Raw genomic sequence first — 26,364 nt, 5'->3', positions numbered from 1 at the left:
GCTGTGCTCTTGCCTCCAGCGGCTCTCAGCTACTCGCCTGATGTCATCTGTTCACCTCGATAGGGGCCGACCTACGCTGCGTTTACCGGTGCGGGGTCGCCATTCCAGCACCTTAAGACTCCAACGTCCGTCGGTTCTCCAAGCTATGTGCCCCGCCCATTGCCACTTCAGCTTCGCGACTCGCTGAGCTATGTCGGTAACTCTAGTTCTTCTACGGATCTCCTCATTTCTTATAATTTTAGGTATCAATGAAAATACTTAAAACTTAATAATGCAGTAGTAACATCATCATCATATCAACCCACAAAAAAACTAACCGACAAAAATTCAATTTCATTAATTACTTTTTTAAGTTCTTTAATTTAAATGTTTACTTAAAAACAACATCAATACCTTATTTTTCTTAAACACTTAAGAAAAATAAGGTATGATATTCGCGATTATTCAGACAGTGTGATTAGGCCAGTTGACTATGATGACTGAGAATTTTCTTAAGTTTATAAACTACAGGTTACTATTAATCAAATAAAAACCGATTATAAAAAATAAGTTTTAAACAATATAATATCTTCATATAATTGTGATAATATACTATTTTACAAGCACATCTTTTTACATAAATTAAAATAATGAGAGAAATTGTTTTCAAACAACAAATGCATTTTTATTCCTCACATCAAATCATACAAAAATAATAACTCAATTACCAACAAATAATTTGATTTGATTAGCACATACCAATAGATTTATAAATAATATAAACTTTTTCCAAAATAACATGACCTACCTATAAATTAGCTAACTAGAACTGCTATGTTAAATCAAATTTTTCAAGAGAATTATAATGAGTCAATGAGGGCAAAAATATTGCTGGATTGAATGTTGAAGTCATGGACATCAATAAAGAAATTTTCCTATTCTTGACTCTATTTGCTCACCCTGTATAATATTTATAAGAAAAACTTACCATGAACAACAGCTTAACTTAAAAATCTTGCTAATAACATTTGAAAAAGTTTAACCAAAAGAGGCAATTTTCACAATATCAGTGTTTTGCTTTTTCAGAATAAATTTTTGATGTGGGTTTCCTAGATTTATTAAACTTCCTAGCAGAACCAACAGTCACTTTTCTTTTTTCCTCTTCCAAGAGCAAAGGAGGCAGAGATACTTTCCTTATATGATAATGTTGCATACCATTACCCAGCTTACTAACTTCATTTTGGGACTCAGGTGTATATAAAGGCTCAAGTCTCGCCATGTCTCTATGCCTGGCTGTTAGAACTCTTGCATTCAAAATTTTACTATTATCTACTCCCAAATAATTTCTAGTATCTAATGAAACAAATGACTTTGCACTATTTCTCTCGTAAATTGAGGATTCTGGCCTTTTCCTCATCCATTTTGATGATGCTAAATCTGATCTGACTATAGACTGACTTGTCTTCTTCCTATATATTGGGCTTCGGATTTGTATTGGAGTAATATGTAGTAAAGAACAAAATGTATCTGGTAAATCCATTTCTTCGTGAAGTTTGAAAGACACTTTCTCACGAGATAACTTTGGTTCATGAATATCGCTTGTAAGTGAGATTCTTGGGGAGTTCTGTGGAGTCACATCAGTACTGCTTTGGGATAATCTGTCCTCACTTTCACTGAATTGTTCATAATTACTGTAATGCATTGCAATAACCTCTTCATGTTCTATCTGACGATAGGATAGTCTCTTTTCAGGTATTGGTACAGCTTTGCCAATAACCCTGAAATCATATACAAAGTTAGTAATTTAAAACTATTTTTTTAAGTTGCATGCAGAGCTTTATGGAAAAGAATCACAACAGACAGTATAATGGTATCAGTTGGAAAAGGCCTTCAACTGTAACTAGTTATCACTGCACTGTTGAAGGAATGATTAGACTGATTTAGAGTTTCTTATCACAATCAAATTAGGATTTGCATGTCATAGATTTTAACAAAACAATGACAATGTTTTACACAAATAAAGGAATATAATGAATAGTTGACACTAAAAAATAATATATACTATATACTACGACAATACACACATCGCCATCTAGCCCCAAGGTAAGTGCAGCTTGTGTTATGGGTACTAAGATGACTGATGAATATGTTTATGAATAATATACCTACATAAATACTTATAATATATACAAATAAACACCCAGACAGTGAAAACTTTCATGCTCATCACACAAACATGTTCCAGTTGTGGGAACCGAACCCACAGCCATGGACTCAGAAAGCAAGGTCGCTGCCCACTGCGCCAGTCGGTCGTTTAAATCACTGCAGAATACTTGTATTACCTAAGCTGCGGGTGCAGTTGTCTCCACTGCCTGCATTCCTCAAGTATCTGGGGCCGAGTACACTTTTCCCCGTCTTCATCATACAAAGTTCTTTCAATCCTCTCCCACTCTGTAGCTAAGCTTTTTGAAGCCTCTGCTGTGTTCCTCAAAAACGTCGACCCAGCACTGCTGTCACTTTCTTCACTATTAAAGTCTGGGGTACCTGAAATTGTTATTATTTATTTATGCAAGCAATATACCACAGGGAGACCCAACTGTTGCCCTGAGTGTTGTCTGTCTTCCCAGCAGAGCTAGCATGAAATTTAGAGCTACAAATGATCTCTACCCATTACCTTCTCTTAATAAAAATACAATAGGTAGAGATAACCCAGTGGCATGCATGCTAGCCCTACATGACTATAAAACTGAGTTTCTTGACAGCCTCTTCTTGATAGAATCTGCACGAGAAAGTGACAGAAATAAGCTTGACGAAGTGCTTATAAAATAGACCAACTTTGAAATATATAGTATACTAGCTGTTGCCCGTGACTTCGTCTGCGTTTGATTTTGTTTTTAAAGTATTCAGTATCGCTAAGCCTTAAATGATTATAGTAGTATATATATATATATATATATATATATATATATATATATATAACATGTGACTGTCAATTAATTATAGACAAATAATTTGCAATAAAATAAAATTGCGACTATAATTAAAGATCTAAGCTATCCTATCTCTTAAGTTGGACCAGACTGCTCACGGTGTGCCCATTTAATTCAAAATCGGTTAAGTAGTTTAGGAGTCCATCGCGGACAAACATCGTGACAGGAGATTTATATATATTAAGATTACCAGTTTCACTTCCAGAGAAAAAGTCTGAGAATGGAGTGCTCGCCCTTTCTAGACTATCTGCAGTGTACGATGGTATATTGTAGGAGAATAGTAGATTTCTGTTCATTAAACAACCAGCATTTGCCGAAAGTGCCGGTAGCTCTTGCCCGGGACGATACCCACACTTCTGCTGATTAATTTGCGGCAAATAATCAATAAGTTTACTAATATTTCTATCACGAGCGGATGTAATGTAATTTCGAGCCGACATAATACGTTTTTATTAACTACAACTAGTATATTTAGTATCCATGTTTTTTAAGGATCAACTTTTTTAGTAAAGTTGGAAATTGAATACTTTTTGAGTTATAAGAATTTATGTCGTAAGCAAATCAAAGATTCAAACAACTTGACCCAAACTTGACAATGACAATTTAAATTACTGAATTTGACAACAAACTATTCAGCTGGACTTAGATGCTACTGGCAACACTGATAGTCAAATAAAACATATGACAGCTTAAAAAGTAACATTTTTAACGAGAAAAGTAACATAACCTTATTGAATGTGAAAATGAATCAGGGATTATGTTTAAGTAACAAAACTCAAAAAAAATATAAACTTAATCGAACTGACGAAAGACGCTCGCTCGTCTGAGTGGGATAGATAATTTAGAAATACAAGCGAGTGAGTGAATCTGCGATATAGTAAAGTCGAATGCGCCAACCAACACGTCAATGATTTAGAAGTAGTGTTCGTTTTACGATAACTTCTCTTTTGCTGGAAATGGAAAATATTTATCAAGTTTGTTTAGCAAAAGTAGCATCCTGAGTCGTGTAACATACGCGATACTTCAATCACGTCAAAAGTATCGCAAAATGTTATAAATAACATTTTGGCAACGCTGATTACTATTGCTTGTATATTGATTATAATCGATAAAATAGAAATCCTGTTTGTACGACGACTAAATCAAATAAGATGGTGCGGCTCGTTATTAATTTTTTGAAAAAAGTCTAAGCTTTGTCTTGGTATTATGACGCATACAGTTTACACGTTTGAGGCTTTGGTATGACCCATATTTATCGGTAGTGCAACGTGTACCCGAGTACTGGTTTATGTTTTACAAATATTGATTTTATATCCTTCATAAAGTCAAAGTCAAAGTCAAAAATATCTTTATTCAAGTAGGCCCACAGGTGGCACTTTTGATGCGTACATAAGAATTACACGGTAGTGAGATGATGGCGATAACCACATTCGTAAACTTAAAACTAAAGCTACGAGGGTTCCAAACGCGTCCCGGTCTAAGAAGAAGCCCACAACAAACTTAGCCGGGTATATAATCTTGATGTCTATGTTTATTATTTATTGAGCCAAGCGGGCTGCTAAGCTAATTCAATATTATTAGGTACACTCTTTGGCTGTTATAAAACTTGCAATGTATCTAGAATAGTGTTTCCCATACTTTATACTTTATATATGTAGACCATATCGTTAACATTTTAAATTTTGTTAGGATGATAGGTAGGTCTATTGATTGAATATGACATACAGACAAACAGACAGACAGACAGAAGATAATATTTCAAAAATGTTTACGTTCTATTGCTTATTTCTATCGTCTCCTAGTTATCTTTAATATACTAACATGGCTAGTCTAGGATTTTATTATATGCATAGATAATCGACTGACTTTGTATCAATGAAGAAAAAACATGTCTGGTGACTCAGATGGTATTAGAAACGGTGGTAAATCTACTTACTATGACTGTTTAATTTAAAAAAAAAAAACAATTTTGACAGCTATTTTTAGAAACCTCCAACTAGAATGATACATTTTCTCCTGTAGTTGAAGCAGTAAATTATATTGCTTGATAAATAAAAGTGTAATGTGAGGAAAACAGTAGAAATAGTTCGTGAAATTGTTAACAAAATATATTAAAAGCATGACGCAAAGAATTTACTGGGCAAAATAATCAGAGAAAACCATCTAAAAGCAATTTACAGCATTATGCAAGGATTACTAATGTCAATCATGTGTTTATTATTGGCCATTATACGACATTGGCCCATTATATTTTTTTGAAGCTAAGAAACAATAATTTTACATATTGCGTTAAGAGTAGATGTTTTAGTAAATCTTTCCTGAAACATAAATTAAAATAATATGCTATAAAATTTGCATGATATTCGATGTAACCACTTTGATATTCAAATTTATCATCGTTGTAACTATCTATAAAATAAATACAACAAAAGTTTCAGTCGATTTTGAAATAACTGCCTCATATTATATGCAAGGGATATAAGGCGCTACTTTATAATCCAGAAATTGAAACCGTACCTGAAGAGGTTGGATTGTAATTGGAACATTATCTTATGCTTTTTTAAGTTAGGCACATTTATAAGATAAATTCAGTTAAGTAATTATTATTTATTATAGGGACTAAAACCTGTCTCTTGAGGAGTGAAATAGGGGGAAAGTTTACAAACATGGTTATCGCCATCATCTCACTACCGTATAATTCTCAATAATGCGTAATATACGCATCAAAAATGCCACTTATGGGCCAACTTGAATAAAGATATTTTTGACTTATCAAAAATATTAAGTATACGATGTCACGGAAAACCGCTAGTCATTTATGTATTTATGCTTTGTTAAAAGTCTACTGCATACACTCAGTATTCGCTATTACTTATTAGTCTGTGCTCGCTAAATAGCAATTACATTTTCCTTGCGGTCAGTGGTATAAGGTTTAGGTGTTTGCTCTTTGTAGTTAGAGAAATCGATTTTTCGTGTTTGAATTATTGTTTCGTTTTGTTAAAAAAAAAATATATAAATTAACACCTAATAAAGGCACAGCAAATAATTTATAAAATGTCTCAAATTACGACTAGAAGTGGTGATACGAGCCAGGACGAGGTGAGTGCTACAAATAATTATTTATTTAAAAATCTAGTGGTAATAAACTTCAGTTTTTTATGGTGTCCTTGTCATATTTCTTTTTATGTAGAACCCTGCTTTAGAAACAATATCTACTTATTATTAGTATATTAAAAGAATTAAATTGTTTTATTGAAAAATTTCAATATTGAAGTTAAAATTGTAACAAATGATTGATTTCTTAATTTTTATGAATTTAATTACATAGATAATTTCATAGATTATTTAAGACTAGTCTTAAGTTAAGAAAAATTAATATTATTTTATAATATATTTAAAAAAAATATGGGTAGCATGTAGCCTGATGTTAATACTAAGGCTTGAAGTAAAATTTTTAAAATTATAATTTCCAAGTTTTTTAAAAGCTGTTTGCCCATATTGTTTTAAAATTCATAACATTCCTTACCATCTGTCCAAGAAAGTGAAAAGGTATTCTTAATTCTTTGTTCTTAAATGAAAACAGAATTTAAAAAATGTGTATTTTGTCATGCTGCCAGATATTCAATTTATTGACATGTATTTTATTTTATGTCTAATTTTTTAGACAATTTAACAATCATGCTTTTTTAAATTAGCACTGAATTTCATATTCAACAGGCTACTTATAAGATTAAGGGTTTTCTCAAACAATATTCTGGTCTTTCTTTTCATAGAAATTGCTGATGCCTTTCATATATATACAGCAAGTTCCAGGAAAGCAGATCCGTTCTAAACTAACTCTTGCATTTAATTACTGGTTAAAAGTGAGTGACGAGAAACTAAGAGCCATTGGAGAGATTGTGCAGATGTTGCACAATTCCAGCTTACTGTAAGTATTGGTTTAATGCACTGTGAGTAACAATTTTGAGCAGTACTAAAGCATTTTGTGAGAGAGTTAATCTACAGCTACCAACTACATTGGTAGCTGTAGAATCACTCATTAGCTACTGCCAAACAGCAGTGCTGTGTACAGCTTTGAAGGGTGTTATTGATGTAATTACAGGCAGGTGGGGCTTAACAACTAAGACTCGGGTTGATGGACACAGACCTCCATTTTGTAGGATGTTTTCTGACATACATTTACATATGGAATACTTGAATGGACTGTAACAATATAAATATTAGAAGCAAAAATAAACTCATTGTGCAGTTTACTAGGCTACACAAAATTGCAAATTCATTCAAGGGCAATTGTATATTATTTTATAACAAATTACCAAATTAAATCTTTGAGATGTCTCTGTAAGCTTACAGATAAATCCTACTATAATATTAAGGATTACTTAAACAATAAAAAAGCTTGGGTGTGAATTGCTTCATAGCTTCATAGCTTAATATAAATTTACTGTGAGATGTTGATAACAAAAAAAAATATTCGACTAAGTTTGTTGTGGGCTCTTCTTAGACCAGGGCGCGTTTGGAACCCTCGTAGCTTTAGGTTTAAGTTGGCGAACGAAGTTATTACCATCCCCTTACTATTATGTATTAAAAATTTGTATGAACGCTTCATAAGTTTCTGTTATAGGCCTACATGAATAAAAAAAATTTGAATTTGAACATCAGAGGAGAATGGATCTTATTTGTACTGTTTTAAAGCTTAAATTTTGCCTACAACAATTTAGCTCGGGCGTTTGACAGAACGTATGTAAAACAAAAATCAGTACAGAATTTGCTACTCTAACACTAGTGACATTAGGTCCATATTACTTTGACGATATAGATTTTAATACTCAAAAACGACTTCGATTCTGAGCGAAGAAAATTGTACTATGGCTACTGTAAAAAGCCTAAGAGCTAAAGAATTGGAGGCAAAACTTGAGCTTTAACTAGGTGCAAATAAGATCTATTTTACTCGAGTCTCTCCATACTCGAAAAAGACTCTTCGATTGCGAGCGAGCAAATCTTATTCTAAGGCTACTGTAAAGGCTCTTAGTATTAGATTTATACGCTCGCCCTCGGAGAAGTTTTCGAGTATCGAAACGCTGTATTGATTGACAAAGTCACCATCTAGTGCCATACGGCTACTTTTTAACCCAGGAAAAGAAACGGCTTTCTTGGAGTTTGTAAGAAAAAAAACTATAACTAACAAGGGCAATAAAAAATAATAATAATAATATTATAAATGCGAAAGTGTGTTTGTTGATTTGTTTGTTTTTCCTTTCTGTACGCCCTACCAAAGCAACCAATCAACTTGATTTCCGTCATTGAATTTGTTGAAAGGACGGAGAGGAACATAGGCTATTTTATATTCCAGGAAGATAAAACTGTTCCCACGGGAATTATATAAAACCGTAATAAACACGGGCAAAACATTTTCTTGTCCTTGTCCCACGCTATTTTTGATCGGCACAACATGTCGTCATTGATTTCTATCTATCCGATATTTCTTGATCCACTTCTTTTACACGCATATCCTCTACTCTATTGAAGACCTATATTTAACATTCTTCTGGTAACATTACATTTTTCCTTCTACAATACATTACCATACCGCGGTTGCCTATTACTCCTCATCTTTTCTGTCGCTATTTTTTGTCTTCCTATTTTATTATGCTTATTTCTTATCTTATCCATTCTTGTCACCCCACAAATTCATCTCAAAATTCGCATTTCGTTCGCGTGTACTCTTTTTTCATCGTTCAACATTCTGATCCATGCAACGTGACAGGTCTTATAAATTTTCCCCTTGAGTTTTAGGGGCATTCGTGGGTCGCATATCCCTCCTAAGATCTGTTACCATTTCATTCATCCCACATTCATTCTATTACTCACGTCACGATCAATATTGTCGTGGTTTTGGAAGAGCAATCCGAGTTCGATTCGGCACAGACATGACCACGAGTCACAGAACAGATGGGCTGTTTTTGTTCGGCTGATCCTTAACCTAACGCTCGATAATTTCTCTTGGCACTATCCCAGACTGCTCTGGACCTAAGACGCTTTCCCCAACAAAAAAAGGCGTAAATCCGATCCCTGGTGCAATCCCTCTCCTACATTGTATTTATTAGTCAAACCAGTTTCTGACCGGACTTTCGTGCTCGCTTCCCTATACATTTCTTATACAAGCTTTACATACTTAAGGTATTCTTTTACATGTCATAGCCAATCGCAAAACGTCTCGAGGAACTCTATCAAATGCTTTTTCTAGGTCAATGAAGACCACGTGCAAGCTTTTATGTGCACCCCTGTATTTTTCGCACCGTTTTCGGTGTGCATATTGCATCCTTTGTTCCCCGCCCTGTGTGGGAAACAGATAGTAAAAAATGAAATAAGAAAAGGTTCGAGGACAAAGTTTGTTAAGCGCATCAGAGAATTAATAAGCGCATGCCAACACTGCCTACTAAACAACAAGAGATACTAATGAATTAATTGACGCTCGGAATTAATTGTGTCCATCACGCATCATGACTCACGGGCGACGGCACATTCTTTCATTTAAACAATCTAAACCAATTATTCTGCAGTGCACTTTATTTACTGGGCTTTGATAAATGTTAAAGTCAAGGTTGAGCCGCATTGGTCGGAAATGCGATATCCTATAGACTTATACAAGACTAGTTGTACCCTGCCACGCTTCGCTGTGGCACATTGCGATTGAATGGTTGAGAAAAATAAATAAAAACAACCCTTGATGCGTATTATATATCATTCTAATATTTCAGGCCGATCATTGTAGAACTTTTTGAGTTTTTGAAGCGTACACAAACCAACATAACATTTTTATATATATAGATATGTGTTTTAGCACTAAAGATGTCCCTACTACTTCCTACTACTTCCAGAGGCAACCAAAATTATTTGGAAATTAAAGATAGTTGCAATCATTGACTGCAAATCTTAGTACCTATTAAAGCATTTTGTGGCCAAGCTTATCCAGGGAAGTCCCTACTACCCCCATGCCTATTTAAGCTGCTAAGCTAAGTTCCACTCCGAAGGGTGTCATTTCATAGGATGTGTTCCTTGCATGGCATTCAAAGTGTTCCTCTGTTTATGTAACAAATTTTGGTTTTTCACTAATCATTAGGTTACCACAGCTTGGTCCATCATTTATTACTATAAAAAAAACCTTTAGGATGTTATCAACAATTATAATTATATAAATAATTTTCACACCCCCTCAATCTCCTCTAAGGCTAAAATTTATCGAAATCTGATAGTAAGTGGCCTTAATTTAACAAACAAACATGAAACTTTTATTAAATTTTAAGTCTGTGGGAATTTTAGTATAAATTTTTTTTATTTTTTTATTTTTTTATTAGCACCCCCGTAACCAATTTTGTGATTTAAACTTCATTCAATACATTCTTGTTTGCTCGTAACATAGCCCAAAAAAAATCTGTCCAAATTTCATGTCTAAAAGAGTTGAAATTCAAAATTTAGTTTTTTATGATTTTTTCTAATCATTAACGCCCCCGTTATACACTTCGGAGATTTAACACTTATAAAAAAGTTAGCCTATCCATTAAGTCAATGTATCCTCCACATGGTTGCAAAATTTCAATTCAATCGGATGTATAGTTTAATAGTTTTAACGGAACAACCGTAAAAACTATAGATTTATATATTAGTATAGATTTACACGCTCGCAATCGAGGAGTCGTTTTCGAGTATCGAAATACTTGAACATATGGATCTATTCGAATTGTACTCAAAGTTCAAATTCGCCTAAAACTCTTCAGCTCAAGCTGTTGATAGAACATTTATATGCATAAATCAATAATCAGAAGTACGATGTTTGCGATTCGAGCATGTTGTAAAAAATAATTTTCATTCTTTGTTACTACAGAGTAGATGACATAGAAGACAACTCGATCCTGCGGCGAGGTATACCAGTTGCGCACTCCATCTACGGCATCGCTAGTACCATAAACGCCGCTAACTTTGTGGTCATCATCGCTTTAGATAGGACCCTGCAGCTCGGACATCCTATGGTAACTTCCTCCTTTGTAGCACGTTACTTTAAGCTCAGAACTTTTCTTATTAAGAACCGTGGTGTAGCGGGCCATTGATAGAGATGTTTTTAAAGGTATACACCGTCGAGAGCAAGATAAGTTAAAACCGCTCTGACATTTGAAACTTGCTGTCAGTTGAAGTGTGCGAAAACACTGCTTAACCATTCTGACGTTACGCAATGTCTATTAATAAGGGGGTGAGAGACGGGACGATCAAGTACAATATCATACAGTTTAAAAAAAAATTGAGAACGCCAGTGGTTCGAGGTTTTATTGCAACATACTACAAATATATAATGACCTAGTCCAGTACCCTAAGTACAAGATTCGCTACGTCTTGGAGTCGTTTTCGCGTACCGAAATACTTGAACCACGGAGTAAAATGGATCTTAAATATATTATTTTAAGGCTCAAATTCGCCTAGAATTCTTCAACTCAGGCTTTTGGCAGAACGTTTGTAAAATAAAAATGAGTAGTACAGGATTTGCGACTTCAAACATAAAGACATAGGCCCCTGTTTACTTTGGCGGTATAGAGTTTGATATGCGGAAAGGAATCCTCGATTGCCAACCAGAAAATCTTGTACTGACGCTACTGTAAAAGAAAACGAAGATATTCAAAGACAAGCCAAAAACACCTGAAATAAAATTAGCTCTTTTCCAAAAAAACAAACCAACTTCTGCGTTAAGAAATTCATCAATTGCACAGTAAACTCCTAACGTTTATATAAAAAAAAAAAGAACTAAGCTAATCTTAAGTAGTATGAAACCTAATATGTAACAATTAATATTACATTAGTCATAGTGTGTTATACTTAGCATGTTTATCGAAATTTATCTATTTATTGTTCTTAGTTTATTTACCTATATTAATCTTGAGTGTCATTTGACGAAACATATTTGACGCGTAAACGATATTGTACCACCCTTATACAATGTTTCTTGCAAATTAAAATTATTAGTATTTTCTATCATGGGGCTTTTGAATGCCCAAGCAACCGGCGGTCAGGGCTCCAGAGTGAGGAACCTCCTCACAATACGCGCCGTTTCAAGGACTACTGTATCTGATCCTTGATCCAACAACCAAGCGAAAGCTTCTTAAGATGTCGGTCGAAGCTTTTCGCGAGAAGACCATGGACTGAAACGACAATCTGAACAACAACGGTCGTCTCAACATTCAACAACAACTTATTAGTATTATTATTATGCAAAATATTTTTTTAAACATATGCATGCTTATGTGGGTCCAAAATTATCTTAGGAATCATATTATACATTCATAATATACTCAAATCCCACACATGAATTATCTTGTGTATGCAGTGCAGTATCACACTGTATCTTTGTTGTATGCAGATTACATCATTTATCATAATTCAAAATAATAGGTTTTTTTGGTTAACGTAATATTAGATGTTATAAAAATTCATCGCGCTATTATGGTGATCTTTATGTGTGACATGAATCAAAGGATTGTTGTTTATCATTGTAATGCAATTTAATAACCTGGTCAGTGACGAATGAATTTGAATATTAAATCGAATTGTCAAGGTCAAGTGCGTATTGTACGTGCGTAAACGTACCAGCTACGTGGAAAACGTCGACTGAATAGGGCAGTTTGCACGAGTGTATTGTGCCAAATGTTTTTATAGTAATAGTTGACGGGCCAGGCCCACATGATGTTAAATGGGAAACCATCGCCCAGTAGCTTGCAAACATATTTTGTTTTGTGGGAGGCTTCTGCCGACAAAGACGTGTCGCTAAGTGATTAAGCCTTCCTGTATGTCGCGTTGAAATCGATTAGGGGGAGGGGGGGGTTAATATAATTGCCATACCCCTAATAGGTTAGCCCGTTACCATTTTACCTAACTAACTTTAAGCTAACTTGTAGTGAATTAAAAAAAAAAACAGTGTATGCATTGGGTATTAGCTGTAGTTGAGCTTTTTGTGGGGAAAGTACTACCACAATGTTTATTTCTGCCGCTAAGCAGCATTGTTGCAATGCTGTTTTGCAATTGTAGGTCTGAATGGCGTGGTTGCCGGTGTAATTACAGACACATGAGACAATCTGTGATAGCTCAGCGGGTAGGACATTGACTTCACTTTCGGATGGCCAAGTTCGAATCCCAGCAGCAACAACAGCATAAACCTCTAATTTTTCTTAGTTATGTGCAGCAGTAAAATATTACTTGCTAAAACGGTGACGCGAAAAATCGTGATGAAACCTGCATGCCTGAGAGTTCTTCTTAATGTACTTAAAGGCTTGTGGAACCACCAACACCCATTGGGCCAGCGTGCACAGGGTTTTCGACCAGGGTGTGCAACGGAAAATTAAATTGCATAAAATCCTGCCCCCTTATGAGTTACTAGCTGTTGCCCGCGACTTCGTCTGCGTTTGATTTTGTTTTTTGATGTGTCATTAAATTTAGTTGTACATCTAAAAAAAATTAAAGAATTCAGTATCGCTAAGCCTTAAATGAGGGGTTTGCTGCCGTCCACTGAGGAGTTCTGTCCTATATCTCCAACCACAGTTTGGGCAAAATTAAACACATATTATAACCTCTATAGTACAAAAATTAGTATTTAAATCGGTTATAATTTGTCGGAGTTATGGTGTATAATCGTCAAACACTCTTCCAAAGGAACCGAGCTTAAGGTCGGGATAAAAAGTATCCTATATTATATTACTTCTAACACTTCCATGAATATGTGTACAAAGTTTCATGAGGATCGGTAAAGTAGTTTTTGCGTGAAAGCGTAACAAACAAACTTACATTGACATTTATAATATTAGTAGGGCTACCAAAATTTTAGGGTAGGCAGTGCTTTTGTGCACGTATCAAGTGCACGTCACTGAGCGTGGAGCCCTGTAGTGGGCTAGTAATCGGTTCATGTCGTTTCAAAAGTGCTCATAAAGAAAGCCTACTTAAAATAAATGAATTTTGAATTTTTGAATTTGTATTGAATTTGAACATAATAAATAAATATGCTCTCTTGTTCCAGGCTACAACAGTGTACACGGAGCAGTTACTGGAGTTGCATCGAGGGCAAGGCATCGAGATATACTGGCGGGACAACTTCCAATGTCCCACAGAGCAGGAGTATAGTGAAATGACTATGAAAAGTAATATACTTATACTTACGTATGTTTGTGTGATTAATGTAAAAGTTTTCCAGTGTCTGGGTGTTTCATCAGCTATCTTAGTATCCACAACACAAGCTACGCTTACCTTATATTTATTTATTTATCATTTATAGGTACTTATTATATTTCATCATCATCTGAAATTTCAAAAAGTATTCTGAAAAAGGAGGAAATTTCGAATAAAAAAACTCCCAGTTACCGGAACTCTTTCTCCATTATTTAATTTAACGCTTAAAATACGTCTGCGCGCGACATTTTTGGCACATTTTTCTATGCACCATTCCGGATCCAATGAGCTACCTAATTTTAAAATTTTAAGAGCAGTGTCTCCATTTTGTACCATTCTCAACATGTCGCCTAGACTATTCTGGAATGTCGCAACGAACCTCGGGCGGAACCCACAGCAGGTCGGCGCAGTGGTCGCAGCCCGCGGGCGCGGCGGCGACCATTACCGGCCAACTACAGAGCACGGTTATCCTGCCACAATAAAAAAGGGATAAGTTGGTCATCGCAGTTGGTGGACCTCACGCCTTTGAGCACAATATGGAGAACTCCCTGAGAGTTCTCCATAATCAAGAGTCAAGAGTCAAGGCATCTTCTAGGCAAGCGCGCTCCACCTTAGGCTGCATCATCGCTTACCATGGTGTGATTGCAGTCAAGCGCTGTTCTATAAACATGAAAAAAAAACAAATAATGTGCTCAATGTATGGTATTTTATGTATGGACGCCAACAAGGCAAAGGTTTAGTTAATTACTTCATCATCATCGTCATCATCATCATCATACCAACCCATTACTACTCCCCTACTGGCTACGGGTCGTCTCCCACAATGAGAAGTGTGAAAACCGTAGTCCACCACGCTGGCCCAGTGCGGATTGGTGGATTAATCAAATAAACAGCAATAAATATAATAAGTATAAATAATAGATAATAAATAATAAATATATACTACGACAATACACACATCGCCATCTCGCCCCAAGGTAAGCGTAGAATGTGTTATGAGTACCAAGAGGACGATATGACTAATATACATAAATACTTATAACATAAAGATAAACACCTAGACACTGATAAACATTCATGTTCATCACGCGAAGATTCTCCAATTGTGGGAATCGAACACACGGCCTTGGAATCATTAAGCAGGGTCGCTGCCCACAGGCCAATCAGTCTTTAATCTCAGTCTATAATTTCTATCTTTCAGAAACCGGAGGACTTTTCATGCTGGCAATTCGACTTATGCAGCTATTCAGTGACAATAAATCCGACTTCGGTAAACTCTCTTCAATCCTAGGCCTGTACTTCCAGATTAGGGACGACTATTGCAATTTATGTTTACAAGAGGTGAGTGAGTATCATCATATCAACGATTTTAACGGACTTCAAACGCCTCTGTGTACACAATATATATAAACACAGTGTCCCGCGTTAGAACTTCCATTCCTATTTCGGCGCTAAATGCTTTGCTGACGGAGTCACCTCACTGTGACATATTTGCGGATCCTTGTAACACCGTTCTTAACCATTGCCTACAGTACTGTGAGAAATGTAATAGCACTATTTTTTAACATGATTGTGTAAGAGGATAGCATATTTACACCCCACCAATCGGTTTCCCTTAGTTTCCTAAGCCCAATTAACGTTGCCTGCAAGATATCACTACTAAGCGATAAGGCCGCCCTTTGTATCTTACTTTTTAAGTTTATTTTTATTGTGACCATTGTTTTTTTTTTCTTTCTGTGGTGTACAAATAAAGAGTATAAATAAATAAATAAATAATTACTAGTAGGTAAAACTATTGTAAAGTTAATTGAATTCTTATATATACGTTTTTTGTTTTTATTTTTATTTTTTTATTCTTTTGTTCTCGTTTTAATCTGTATAATTTAAACGTTACGTATTTAATTTGTGCAATTCGTGTTGACCGTACTAATGGAATTAAAAATAAATAAATAAAATAATTTAATTTGTTCCATTGGACTTAACCGTACTATAATAATAAAATAAATAAATAATAAAAAAAAATAAACAATCGACTTAATAGAAACGGTCATAAATTTGTCATGGTCTGTATCAGCATACAGAAAACTTTTGTGAGGCTGAGTATATGCTTTTATAACATGAAACCGATGTTACTTTTAGATTGACCTTTACATAAGTTCAAAGAATGTATAAAACACATTTAATACATCAAGGTTACTATACTACTGATGAATTTCTTAATGACATGTTTGCCTGGAAGCAAGCCGCTCCGCTTTCATCTCACACAAGATAGAACAATGATTGTTAAATTGTAAAATGATGTTGGAAAAGAGCAACTGCTCAGTTTCTTGCCATCTTCTCATCGGTGGAATCTGTCTTCCGAACCGGTGGTAGAGTCACTGGAAACAGACATATTTGACGTTTCAAAAGTGCTTATATTAGGTCTACTTGAAATAAATGAATTTTGAATTTGAATTTACAGTATGGGGAACTCTCAGTGAGTTTATTTTACTTCGGTACATAGTATGTAGTATAATGGTCCTGTATATTGAACTTTTGTGGCGGTTTTGTTCTTAATCGAAACAGTTAGTCAGTTTTGTCAAACTAAACTCATTTCCTATCTGTGTTAATCTTAATTTTCAGCGAGTATTTTTTTGTTATTCATAATGATTTATGTATTCTATTGTTTAACTCATATTTTTATTTGTTATGAATAAAATGTACATTGTTGATGTTGTAAAAGAGCACGTGCTGAGTTTCTCTCCGGCTCTTCTCGGTAGAATCTGCCTTCCGAACTGGTGGTAGAGTCACTACAAACAGACATACTACACGTATCCAAAATACTTATAGAGTAAGATTTCTTGAAATCAATGAATTTTAGTTTAGAATTATGTGTTTTTTTAAAAAAAACATACGTGCCTACATAAATACACACGAGGTTTTTTTTGTGTGTTACAGTATTCGGAGAATAAAAGCTACTGTGAGGATCTGACGGAGGGCAAGTTCAGTTTTCCAATCATACACGCGATACAAAACCAGAAAGGCGACAACCAAGTACTTCGTATCCTTTATAATAAAACTGGCCAAGTGCGAGTCGGACTCGCGCACGAAGGGTTCCGTACCATTATCTTTAAAGACGGCGACGGTGAATCATCATCTGTGAAAATTCAACTAACTATCATGAGATATAGCCTAGTGTCAGACGGATAGACGGAGGGACGGCAGGGTCTCAGTAACAGGATCCCATATACCTTTTTCGTACGGAACCCTAAAAACACCTCTGCTACAGTGTTCAGCGTTATCGCATTAGGTACAATTCTGAGGTCACAGGTCAAGGTCGAAGGATCAAAAATTTAAGGTTTTTAGAGGTTAAGAGTTATTACGCCGTATGTTGCGGTTTTCTCACAGGCATAATATACACCGTGGCTCTTTTGTCATTTCACATCAGTGACCCAGTTAATCTGTCCAATGTCTACGATTCCTTGGTATAAAGGAATAAACAAAAAAAGTTTAGTGTTTAAGAAGCATCCTATAACGAGTGTCAATGGCGCGGTGTGGCGGAGTTATCACTTCAATAAACTGCAGTCGTTTCATACCTGGGAAAAAAAAATTATTTAGTTTGATCTGCTGTTTACAAATTTCTAAATGCGGAATTTTTTAAATTTTTATCACTGGTGAAGAAAATTAATGAAGTTAGGTACCGTAGACGTACGACCATAAAATTACAAAGGACTATCAAAAAACAATCCTTAATCCTTTCGTTTTTGATACCGATGCCTGTTCCCAACAGTGGGCCTTGATAATATGGAGAAGACGATGATTATTCTTAACGGAGATCAGATATTCTAAGACAAAGGACAAGAGACGTGGAAGTGAAGAGGTACTGCATCTCGCTTTTGGAAAAGTTTGGCAGCTTCCAGTACACGAGGGAACGTCTGCAACAACTGGACGACGAGGCTAGAGCGGAGGTAAATTTTCTCTTCTCTCTCTTCTCCTATCTGTCATTTTGATAGCCGACTGGCGCAGTGGGACCCTGCTTTCTGAGAAGTGGAAAATGAATGTTTTTCAGTGTCTGGGTGTTTATCTGTATACAATGAGTAGGTACTTATTTAATTATATTATTTATAAAAATATTCAACAGTTATCTTAGTACCCATAACACAAGCTAAATTACATTGGGGCTTGATGGCGATGTGATGAGCATTAATAAATAAATAATAATAAATATACTACGACCAGTGGCGTGCATAGGGTTTTCGGTCAGGGTATGCATAAAAAAAAATAGGTACTGAACATGCTATTTTGATGTTACTGTATAATTTTATTTGTGAGTAGGTACCTAACCTAACATTGTTTGTGATACCCATGTAGATCTTCTCATCATCTCCTATTTCCAGTAGGTATAGTAAGCTCTGAGACGACCGACTAGCGAGTTTTTAAAATTGTCTGCCATTGCGGCAATTACATTAAATAATGTTTTTTAGTGTAAACAATAAACAAACATAGGTATTATTATAAATAAGTAATGAAACAAAACATTGATCACTGCTATTCGCCTGTTTCTGTAAGTCAGTCAGAGCTCTTTTTACGTGCCGCTCCTTGTAGGTGCATTCCTTCCTTTACGAATAATCTCAATTAAACGTTAGTTAAGAATTAGCTCTAAACTTACCTACATTTTCCAAGCACACTGAACCATCAGATCACACGCCGAATATAAGAACTTTCTTACACTAAGAATATTCCTCACAATCATTTACAAACAGTACACTGTCATGTTAACAATAATAATTGTAACTATTTACAAACAACCGTACAGCAAACGAAAAAAACAGTAATTACCTAATTCTAATTCGGTGAATATAAGTTGTTATGACAGAAGGTAAAAGGTAAACAATAATGGCGCTGAGCGATCGCCAGCGATAATGAGAATATCATAGTCAAAATATGTCCGTAATATTTTCTTAGTACACAAATGCTATTAAAAGTTGTCATTTGAAGAATATTACTTCATCAGTTACCAATGACACCTGGTATACGTTAATTATTTATTTAACATAATTCGGCAACTTTTAATTTGGTTATTTTAATATACTTTTTGAACAAATTAGGTACTTATAAATTTCTAAAGATCTTGAATGTAATAAAATTCATTGATAAATTTTTTAACTACAAAAAAGAATTATTGCCGTTTAAAACAATAACAAACAAAGCAAATTACTTGTGCTTATAAAAAAACAAAGCATACATTTGGATTTAAAATTTCCGTAAGCAGTGCTTTTAAGATTTGCACACAAGCGAAACCCCTATACTGGAAACCTGGAAAACTCGCACACATAGAAAGAGCCAAATATTGTGTAAGCACGCACGCGATTATATCACTACACACCAGAACTTCCTTGTGTGCTGGTGCACACAAGTAACGACAGATGCATTCAATCGCCGTGCTTCTATGGAGACCGCGGCGGCGCGGCGCATTAATTCGAGCGACGAATAAACGATTTGCCCGGCAATGGATACTTAATCGTGAAAACCCCAGCTAATTTTATGAGATTTAAATTATATTTAAAGCGTTACTTTTTATTTAGGGATACTGTTTACAACTCAAAATTAAAATATAGTCGAAATATTATGCAGTTTGTCTATTTTAGTTCTAAACCATGACACGGGACTTGTCCATTGATTTACATAGAAGTGCGGCCGGTTTTAACTAGATGGCGCTTTTATAGTTTTCTATAAATTGTTTAATTTTTTTTCAATTTTTCAATTTTAAGTCGTCCTTATGGTCTGAGAGGCCCTGAGGTCAGGGTATGCACTGCTTATTTGCATCTATGAGATGCACGCCACTGACTACGACAATACACACATCGCCACCTAGCCCCAAAGTAAGCGTAGCTTGTGTTATGGGTACTAAGATGACTGATGAATATTTTTATGAATTATATATAGGTACATAAATACTTACAAAATACATATAAACACCCAGACACTGAAAAACACTTATGCTCATCACACGAACATTTTCCATTGAGATTATCACGATTAGAATGCTAAACTAATAAGGCCTTGTGCCTTGGGTGTATTGAAATCTTCCTTCATATAGTTAGTTGCTACATTAATTTTATTTATTTCCTTATTTTGTCAAACAAATATTGGACCCTTAATGAATTTATCACAAATGTATTAATTAATACATAAATAATTAAATAATAACACAAATATTGATAATAAAAGAAGAAAAGAGAACTATCTAGACCGGATTTTTTGGGACGAACTATTTCTATTAGAAAGGTGAAAGTGAGGGCCTTTGACAGGGAAGGTTGAACCGACAAGACCTCTTAAGAGAATATATAAAAACAAATAAATTACATATATATGACTATGAAAATAACCTAAAAGCGCAACTTTAATTAACGCTTAAGTATAAGCGTCTAATTCCCAAAAGATTATGTTACTTGAACTTTTTTATCCTTGATACAACGAGCGAGCTCGCAAAATTTTTGTAGAGGTAATTATGATCTTTTCTTACTTCATATTAAAATTTTTCAGGTAAAACGCTTAGGAGGCAACCCGCATCTAGAAGAATTACTAGATGAGCTTCTGAGCTGGCGTCGAGACAGCAAAAAACGAAACAACGAAGAGTAACTGTCGCCCGTATAGTTTTTTTTTACTTTCAATCGTTTGGGTATGGTTGGTTTCGCTTTACAATTATTGAATTACGAAAACATCTCTGCCTGATTAAACAGGACTCACACGGAAATGCGTTTGGAGACCACCAATCCGCACTCACCCCGCGTGGTGGACTGCGGCCTAAACCCTTCTCAATGTAGAAGGAAACCCGTGCCCTGTCACCAACCTACACTACTAGGCCTAGCTTGCTGGCCTATGAAGTATATAATTAAATAACCTTCAGAAGTGGGATATCGAATGCAGGAAAGAATTCGCAAAACGCACGGGTTTCAAAGATAAGCGCATTCAAATAAACAAAAAAATAATCTTTCGCTTTGTAATTAGTATAGAAGGAATCAAACTAGAAATGGACTTTTGAGACGTAAAATAAATTTAATAAAAAAATACTGAATTTGCAATTGCACCAAAGTACTGTTGTTTGAACTGTTGAATGTTTACAATTTATGTTTTAGATATTCAAATACTCTTAATTTTTATATTGTTGCTAAATTTACTTAAATTATGTTCTGTACTTATATTATTGGCGTTATTTTGGTTTACGGATTTGTACTAATTTGAATTAAGAAACAATAGTTGTTTTTAATAAATTGTTACTATCCTGTATATATATGAGTTGGCACTGTTGATATAAACGTCGTGTTAAAGACACATTTATGTTCATGTCGGAGAGGCGAGGAGACGTACTATGTTGATGGGGTATTTGTTACCATTCAATAATATATTAATATATCATGTCTGTTATGTATAAGAGTTTGCATTTTGTGTTGATATAAACGACCATTCTGGGGTATATGTCAATATTCAATAATATATATTAATATAACATGCCTGTTATACATATCAGTTAGCACTTTGCGTTGATATAAACGTTCTGTCTTTGTAAATGTGGGAAAGGGGGGATGTTGGTGAGGTATTTGTTACTATTAACCCATAACTATTAATATATCAAGCCTGATATACATATGAGATGCAAAAGAGGGGGAAGGGGTACTATATCGTTGGGTATTACAGAAAATAATATAAAAAAAAAAATTCCACCACTTTATCTTTTCAATAAATCAATTAGGAGAATTATTGTACATAGCATACAGCATACACATATCACCGTTGATCTTATGGTTGTCAACGCGTAATTTAAAGAATTCTAAATATTTCTCTAAAATATTGATTTTATAGAGGCTTCGGCCGGGGCTAGTTACCACCCTACCGACGCCATTTAGCGTTCCGGTACGATTAGGGGAATCAGGTTAGCCCGCTACCATCTTAGACTGTCATCACTTACCATCAGGTGAGATTGCAGCCAAGGGCTAATTTGTAGTGCAATGAAAAAAATAAGCTTTTGATTCCAGGAAAACTCATTCCATCTGCATAATACCCCCGTTCTAAATAGTATTGTATAAAAAAGAGCTCCAATCACTACATTTTGTTCCACTAACATTCAATTAATACTGTTGTATATTTGTTTCGAATTCTTAAAATTATTCTATTAAATCTATATATTAAATGTAAAGATTATTTTCGTTAATTCTAATGTAAAGTATGTTTTAGTGTGAATTTGACTCGTTGGTCCAGTTTTTAAGCTGCTCATATAAATGTATCACATCACACATGGTCCTTAAGCCCTGGTCAAATAGTAAATTGAATACCTAATGATTGAGGCGATGTCTAAAGAAAGTAACTTCACCAACTTTTAGGCGATAACTATTGGTTAAAGGTATGCCTAAGTATATCCCTAGATTAGGCTTATTAGTGAAAAGAGAACGTTATTCGTCCCGGCCACCCACCACCTCGCATTGGAGCAGCATGGTGGGTCTTTTATCTAAAACCTCTATGGAATAGGGCTGTGCTAAGCTATGGGACATTCATAGGCTACGGATGATGATGTTTTAAAAATATTACAAAATAATAAAAAAAATACCTAAAGAAAATCTATAATTGGTTTATAATAATAATAATAATAATAATAATAATAATAATCTTTATTGAAAGGTATAAACCCAGTTATTAGAATATAAAAAGATAAATTAAATAACAAAATAATAATAATAAGTAACAGTATTGCAATATAAAAATATTGCAAACTCACGTCCGTCATAATAATAATAATTAATTACATAGTTCGTCATAGTTTATGGGTTTTCTTTTACCTAACCTTTACAAAATCACTACAGTTTATTTTCTATTTGCCTCACGGTGCACCGAAAGCCAGTGCTTGAAAATCGAGCAGTCCAGACCCTCTGCCAACGTGCTTAGGATTTCATTATCGGAGGCTCGCAAACGACTCCAAAATGTTGCTATTCGCGATCTCATGATCGCAAAGAAATCCGGTACTCTGGACCTAGCGAACATGTCCGACGCGCTGCAGTACCTTGGCAACTTCATCAAGATACATTTATGTGATGTTTATGAATGAGTATCTATATATTTTTAAAACATACTTTACAATTAGAAATAATAATATTTCTGTAAATTTTATTTATTACTTAATAAGACAGGAGAAAAAGAAATATAATTGTGCCGGTAATATACCTATTATACCGAGACAACGTATTATTTCCAATTCGTAATATTAACTTACTTGATCTACTTGTTATTTCTGTTATATCTAATTATTTAGATTAAACTAGTCAATGATTGCTACAAAAAGGAATAAAAATTAAACATAATATAAAAAACTTTAGCAATGGAGACGGCCTCGAAATATGTACTTAGTGAATAATAAATCAATAACAAAGAATTTTTATTGTTAGGTTTCTCCAATTTATCTTTTATATTATTTTTTAATTTTTTATGTTTTTTTTTTCAAATAAAGAGTTTTAAAACCACGCGGACGATGACACGGGTTACATTTATTATAAAAAAAGGGTTTATATTATATCCATTTGTATTTACTAGTTTTATTGTGAAAAAAATATTTTCATTATTTATTAATGTAAATTATAGTTTAAAAATAATAAAGACTTTTCTCTTTATTCATACACATACCCATTTTAATTTGAGCTAATTTTGAGACTTTTTTTTCCTAATTTTAAAACACCTTACACTAAAAAGTAATGAGAAGACAAGTTAGAAAAAAACAAATGATAATCTTTATATTTTTTGCTATTATACAATAAGAGACCGTCTTCCGCGTTAACATTTATTTGCATTTTGGCGTTGAAAAATTATAATAAAGGCAATCTCAGTTAAAATGTATTTTTTTTGTTCCTAAAAAATTTAATTAAAATAAAATTTGAATAATATTATTAAGTAGGTACTTAGTATTGTTTTGGCGAATTGTTATTTGTAACTGCCATTAATATAATATCATATATTTACCCGACTATGATTGGGTTATGTATTTAACAGGCTACTTGTGTGTTGCACCTATTGGGTTGATTAAAAAATGCGGTGACAATCGATTTGTCTATACAATAGTGTCATGGGCTTTAAGCCATCATAAGATATAATAATTGTATGCATAACTTTTATACATTCCCCTGTGAGCTGATCGCATATTATGAGACGAACTGAATGTAATTTTAAACGCAACCATATCGCGAATTAAAAAACTTTGCTTAGCTATTAAATAGGTATTAGTAGTTAATATTAATCAAGAATGTATTGCAAGCAAAATAAAACCTAAATACTATATCCTACGGCTCATAATACAATTCCAACTGTGCGAAACTGTGTGTTTAGGGCAAACTTGTGCGAGACGCTGCTGGTACCATTTAATAAACCGCGATTGCCATCACCATTAAAACACGAAAGGCGAAATTATGTTAAGATCGTACCGTAACAAGAAGTGAATATTAAACTAATGTATACGCCACAGTACGCACACACACAGGGCAATTGAATAAAAAATGGTCTTGAAATCGGACGTAGCTTTCGCTGTGTTTTCTATTTCAAATTACTTGAGATGCGCTGATGACGTCATCTGCATTTTTGGAACACGAGGAAACAGCAACGATTCGGTTTATAATGTGTGATCAGCATTAACTGTTAAACCAGTGGAGTCAGCTACATATAAAATTCATGATTTGATAACTGACATTCTCAAATGATGCGTTTTGTATGCTTTGCAAATGTAAAGCGTTTGCCAAACAGAGGCTGTCGCGGTACAGTTTACTCGAGCGGGCAGGCCAATGGCTAATGCAGTAATTTCGAGTTTATTGCAAGGTCCTGAGCCTTAGTAATTCCGTACTCACGAATATTCTGACCCAAGTTGAAAATGAAACTATAAGTAATCGTAATTATTAAAATCAACTAAAAGGCTCTGGTCTGCTGAATGACAGACTACCCGCAACCAAATCAGTTAACCGTCAAAATTTGAACTCAGGCGAATAATGTAGGGGTCGACGAGAACATTTTTTGTAAATTCTCCGCTTAATGGAGAAGGGACGCAGGGACGGGGGGGAACAGGGGAAGAAAGTTCATAATTTTTCAAGTTTCTATCCATGAAACAAAATTTTTGGAATTTTAATTTAAAATTGAAAATGTGACGTATGTGACGTATAATTATGACACTTACTCGTCATTGTAGATATATAAGGCGATACATCGATTCTGTTAGCTTCGTATAAAGATGAAATCCTTTTTTTAAGGCTATTTTTATTTGTTTCTGGCGATCGCGAAAGCCCGGCTTAAAGATCGTGTCTTACTCTCTTACTCTCCGTATAGGTACATCTGATTGCTATCGCGGCCGCCAACGCCTGTGTTTGGTTAACGCTTAACACGGCTTCTGATTGTATCTAAAATAATTGAATTATTATATTAATATAAAGAATTGCATGCTTGTTATATTATTAAAGTACTCTAGATTTCTTCATAATATTCACCGAATATTGAATGCAACTTAAATGTTATTAATAATTGATATATATCATAGTAGATTAGGGTTGCCATAGTTTTCAGGAAACAATAATATTTTAATTGGACGTAGTTAAACAAAAGAATCCAAGCTGCGTTGACGTAGTTTTGAGATATTTAGAGTCTTTCAAATAAATTTGGCATAATTTTGCGCAGCGCAGTTGGTAGGAGCGTGGCTTCTGTTTGGGAGGCCGAGTTCGTATCCCAGCACACACCTCTAATTTTCTAAGTTATGTGCGTTTTAAATAATTAAAATATCACCATGAATGAATGTGCATACATGCTTCAACGGTGAAGAAAAACATCGTAAGGAAACCTGCATGCCTGAGAGTTCTACATAATGTTTCAAAGGTGTGTGGAGTCCACCAATCCGCACTGGGCCAGCGTAGTGGACTACGGCCTAAACCCTTGTCATTCTGAGAGGAGAACTGGGCGATGTAGTCGGCCGGTAAAGGCTTAATTATGATGACATATTTTGCCACACTTCAAATGGCAGCACCTTTCAAAGTCATAGTGTGAAAAGCACTGCATAATTAGGTATTACAACGTTATAATAATAATAATAAATGCTTTTAATTCAGGCCTAATACCCATATGGCAAAAAAAAAATACAATAATACTCCAACTCCCACTCTCCCCTTCTCGAATCATTCAGTCCCAAATATGTTTTCAA

At 34.6% G+C, this 26,364-nt stretch overlaps 2 protein-coding genes across 3 annotated transcripts; one reads left to right on the top strand and one right to left on the bottom strand.

Annotated features, from left to right (window-relative positions):
• Positions 1-618: 618 nt before the first annotated feature.
• On the bottom strand, positions 619-3,557 carry LOC120626573. The gene is made up of 3 exons (XM_039894124.1): positions 3,160-3,557; positions 2,322-2,523; positions 619-1,757 (listed from the first exon to the last, which is right to left on the bottom strand). The coding sequence occupies exons 1-3, from the start codon at positions 3,407-3,409 to the stop codon at positions 1,046-1,048; spliced, it is 1,164 nt and encodes a 387-aa protein (XP_039750058.1). The 5' UTR covers positions 3,410-3,557; the 3' UTR covers positions 619-1,045.
• A 2,294-nt stretch (positions 3,558-5,851) lies between these two features.
• On the top strand, positions 5,852-22,758 carry LOC120626154 (geranylgeranyl pyrophosphate synthase). Of its 2 annotated transcripts, none has more exons than XM_039893484.1 (8): positions 5,852-6,068; positions 6,773-6,897; positions 10,855-10,999; positions 14,023-14,143; positions 15,373-15,512; positions 17,109-17,211; positions 17,991-18,118; positions 20,697-22,758. In XM_039893484.1, exons 1-8 carry the CDS (start codon positions 6,024-6,026, stop codon positions 20,790-20,792), a joined length of 903 nt encoding a protein of 300 aa, XP_039749418.1. In that variant the 5' UTR covers positions 5,852-6,023; the 3' UTR covers positions 20,793-22,758. The 2 variants fall into 2 exon arrangements, with proteins under 2 accessions (XP_039749418.1, XP_039749417.1); XM_039893483.1 differs by having other exon boundaries at positions 5,853-6,068; positions 6,743-6,897.
• The last annotated feature ends 3,606 nt before the right edge of the window (positions 22,759-26,364 follow it).

This window comes from Pararge aegeria, chromosome 9 (genome assembly GCF_905163445.1).
Source record: "Pararge aegeria chromosome 9, ilParAegt1.1, whole genome shotgun sequence".
In the NCBI taxonomy this organism is placed as follows: domain Eukaryota; kingdom Metazoa; phylum Arthropoda; class Insecta; order Lepidoptera; family Nymphalidae; genus Pararge; species Pararge aegeria.
This window is presented reverse-complemented; position numbering and strand designations above follow the sequence as displayed.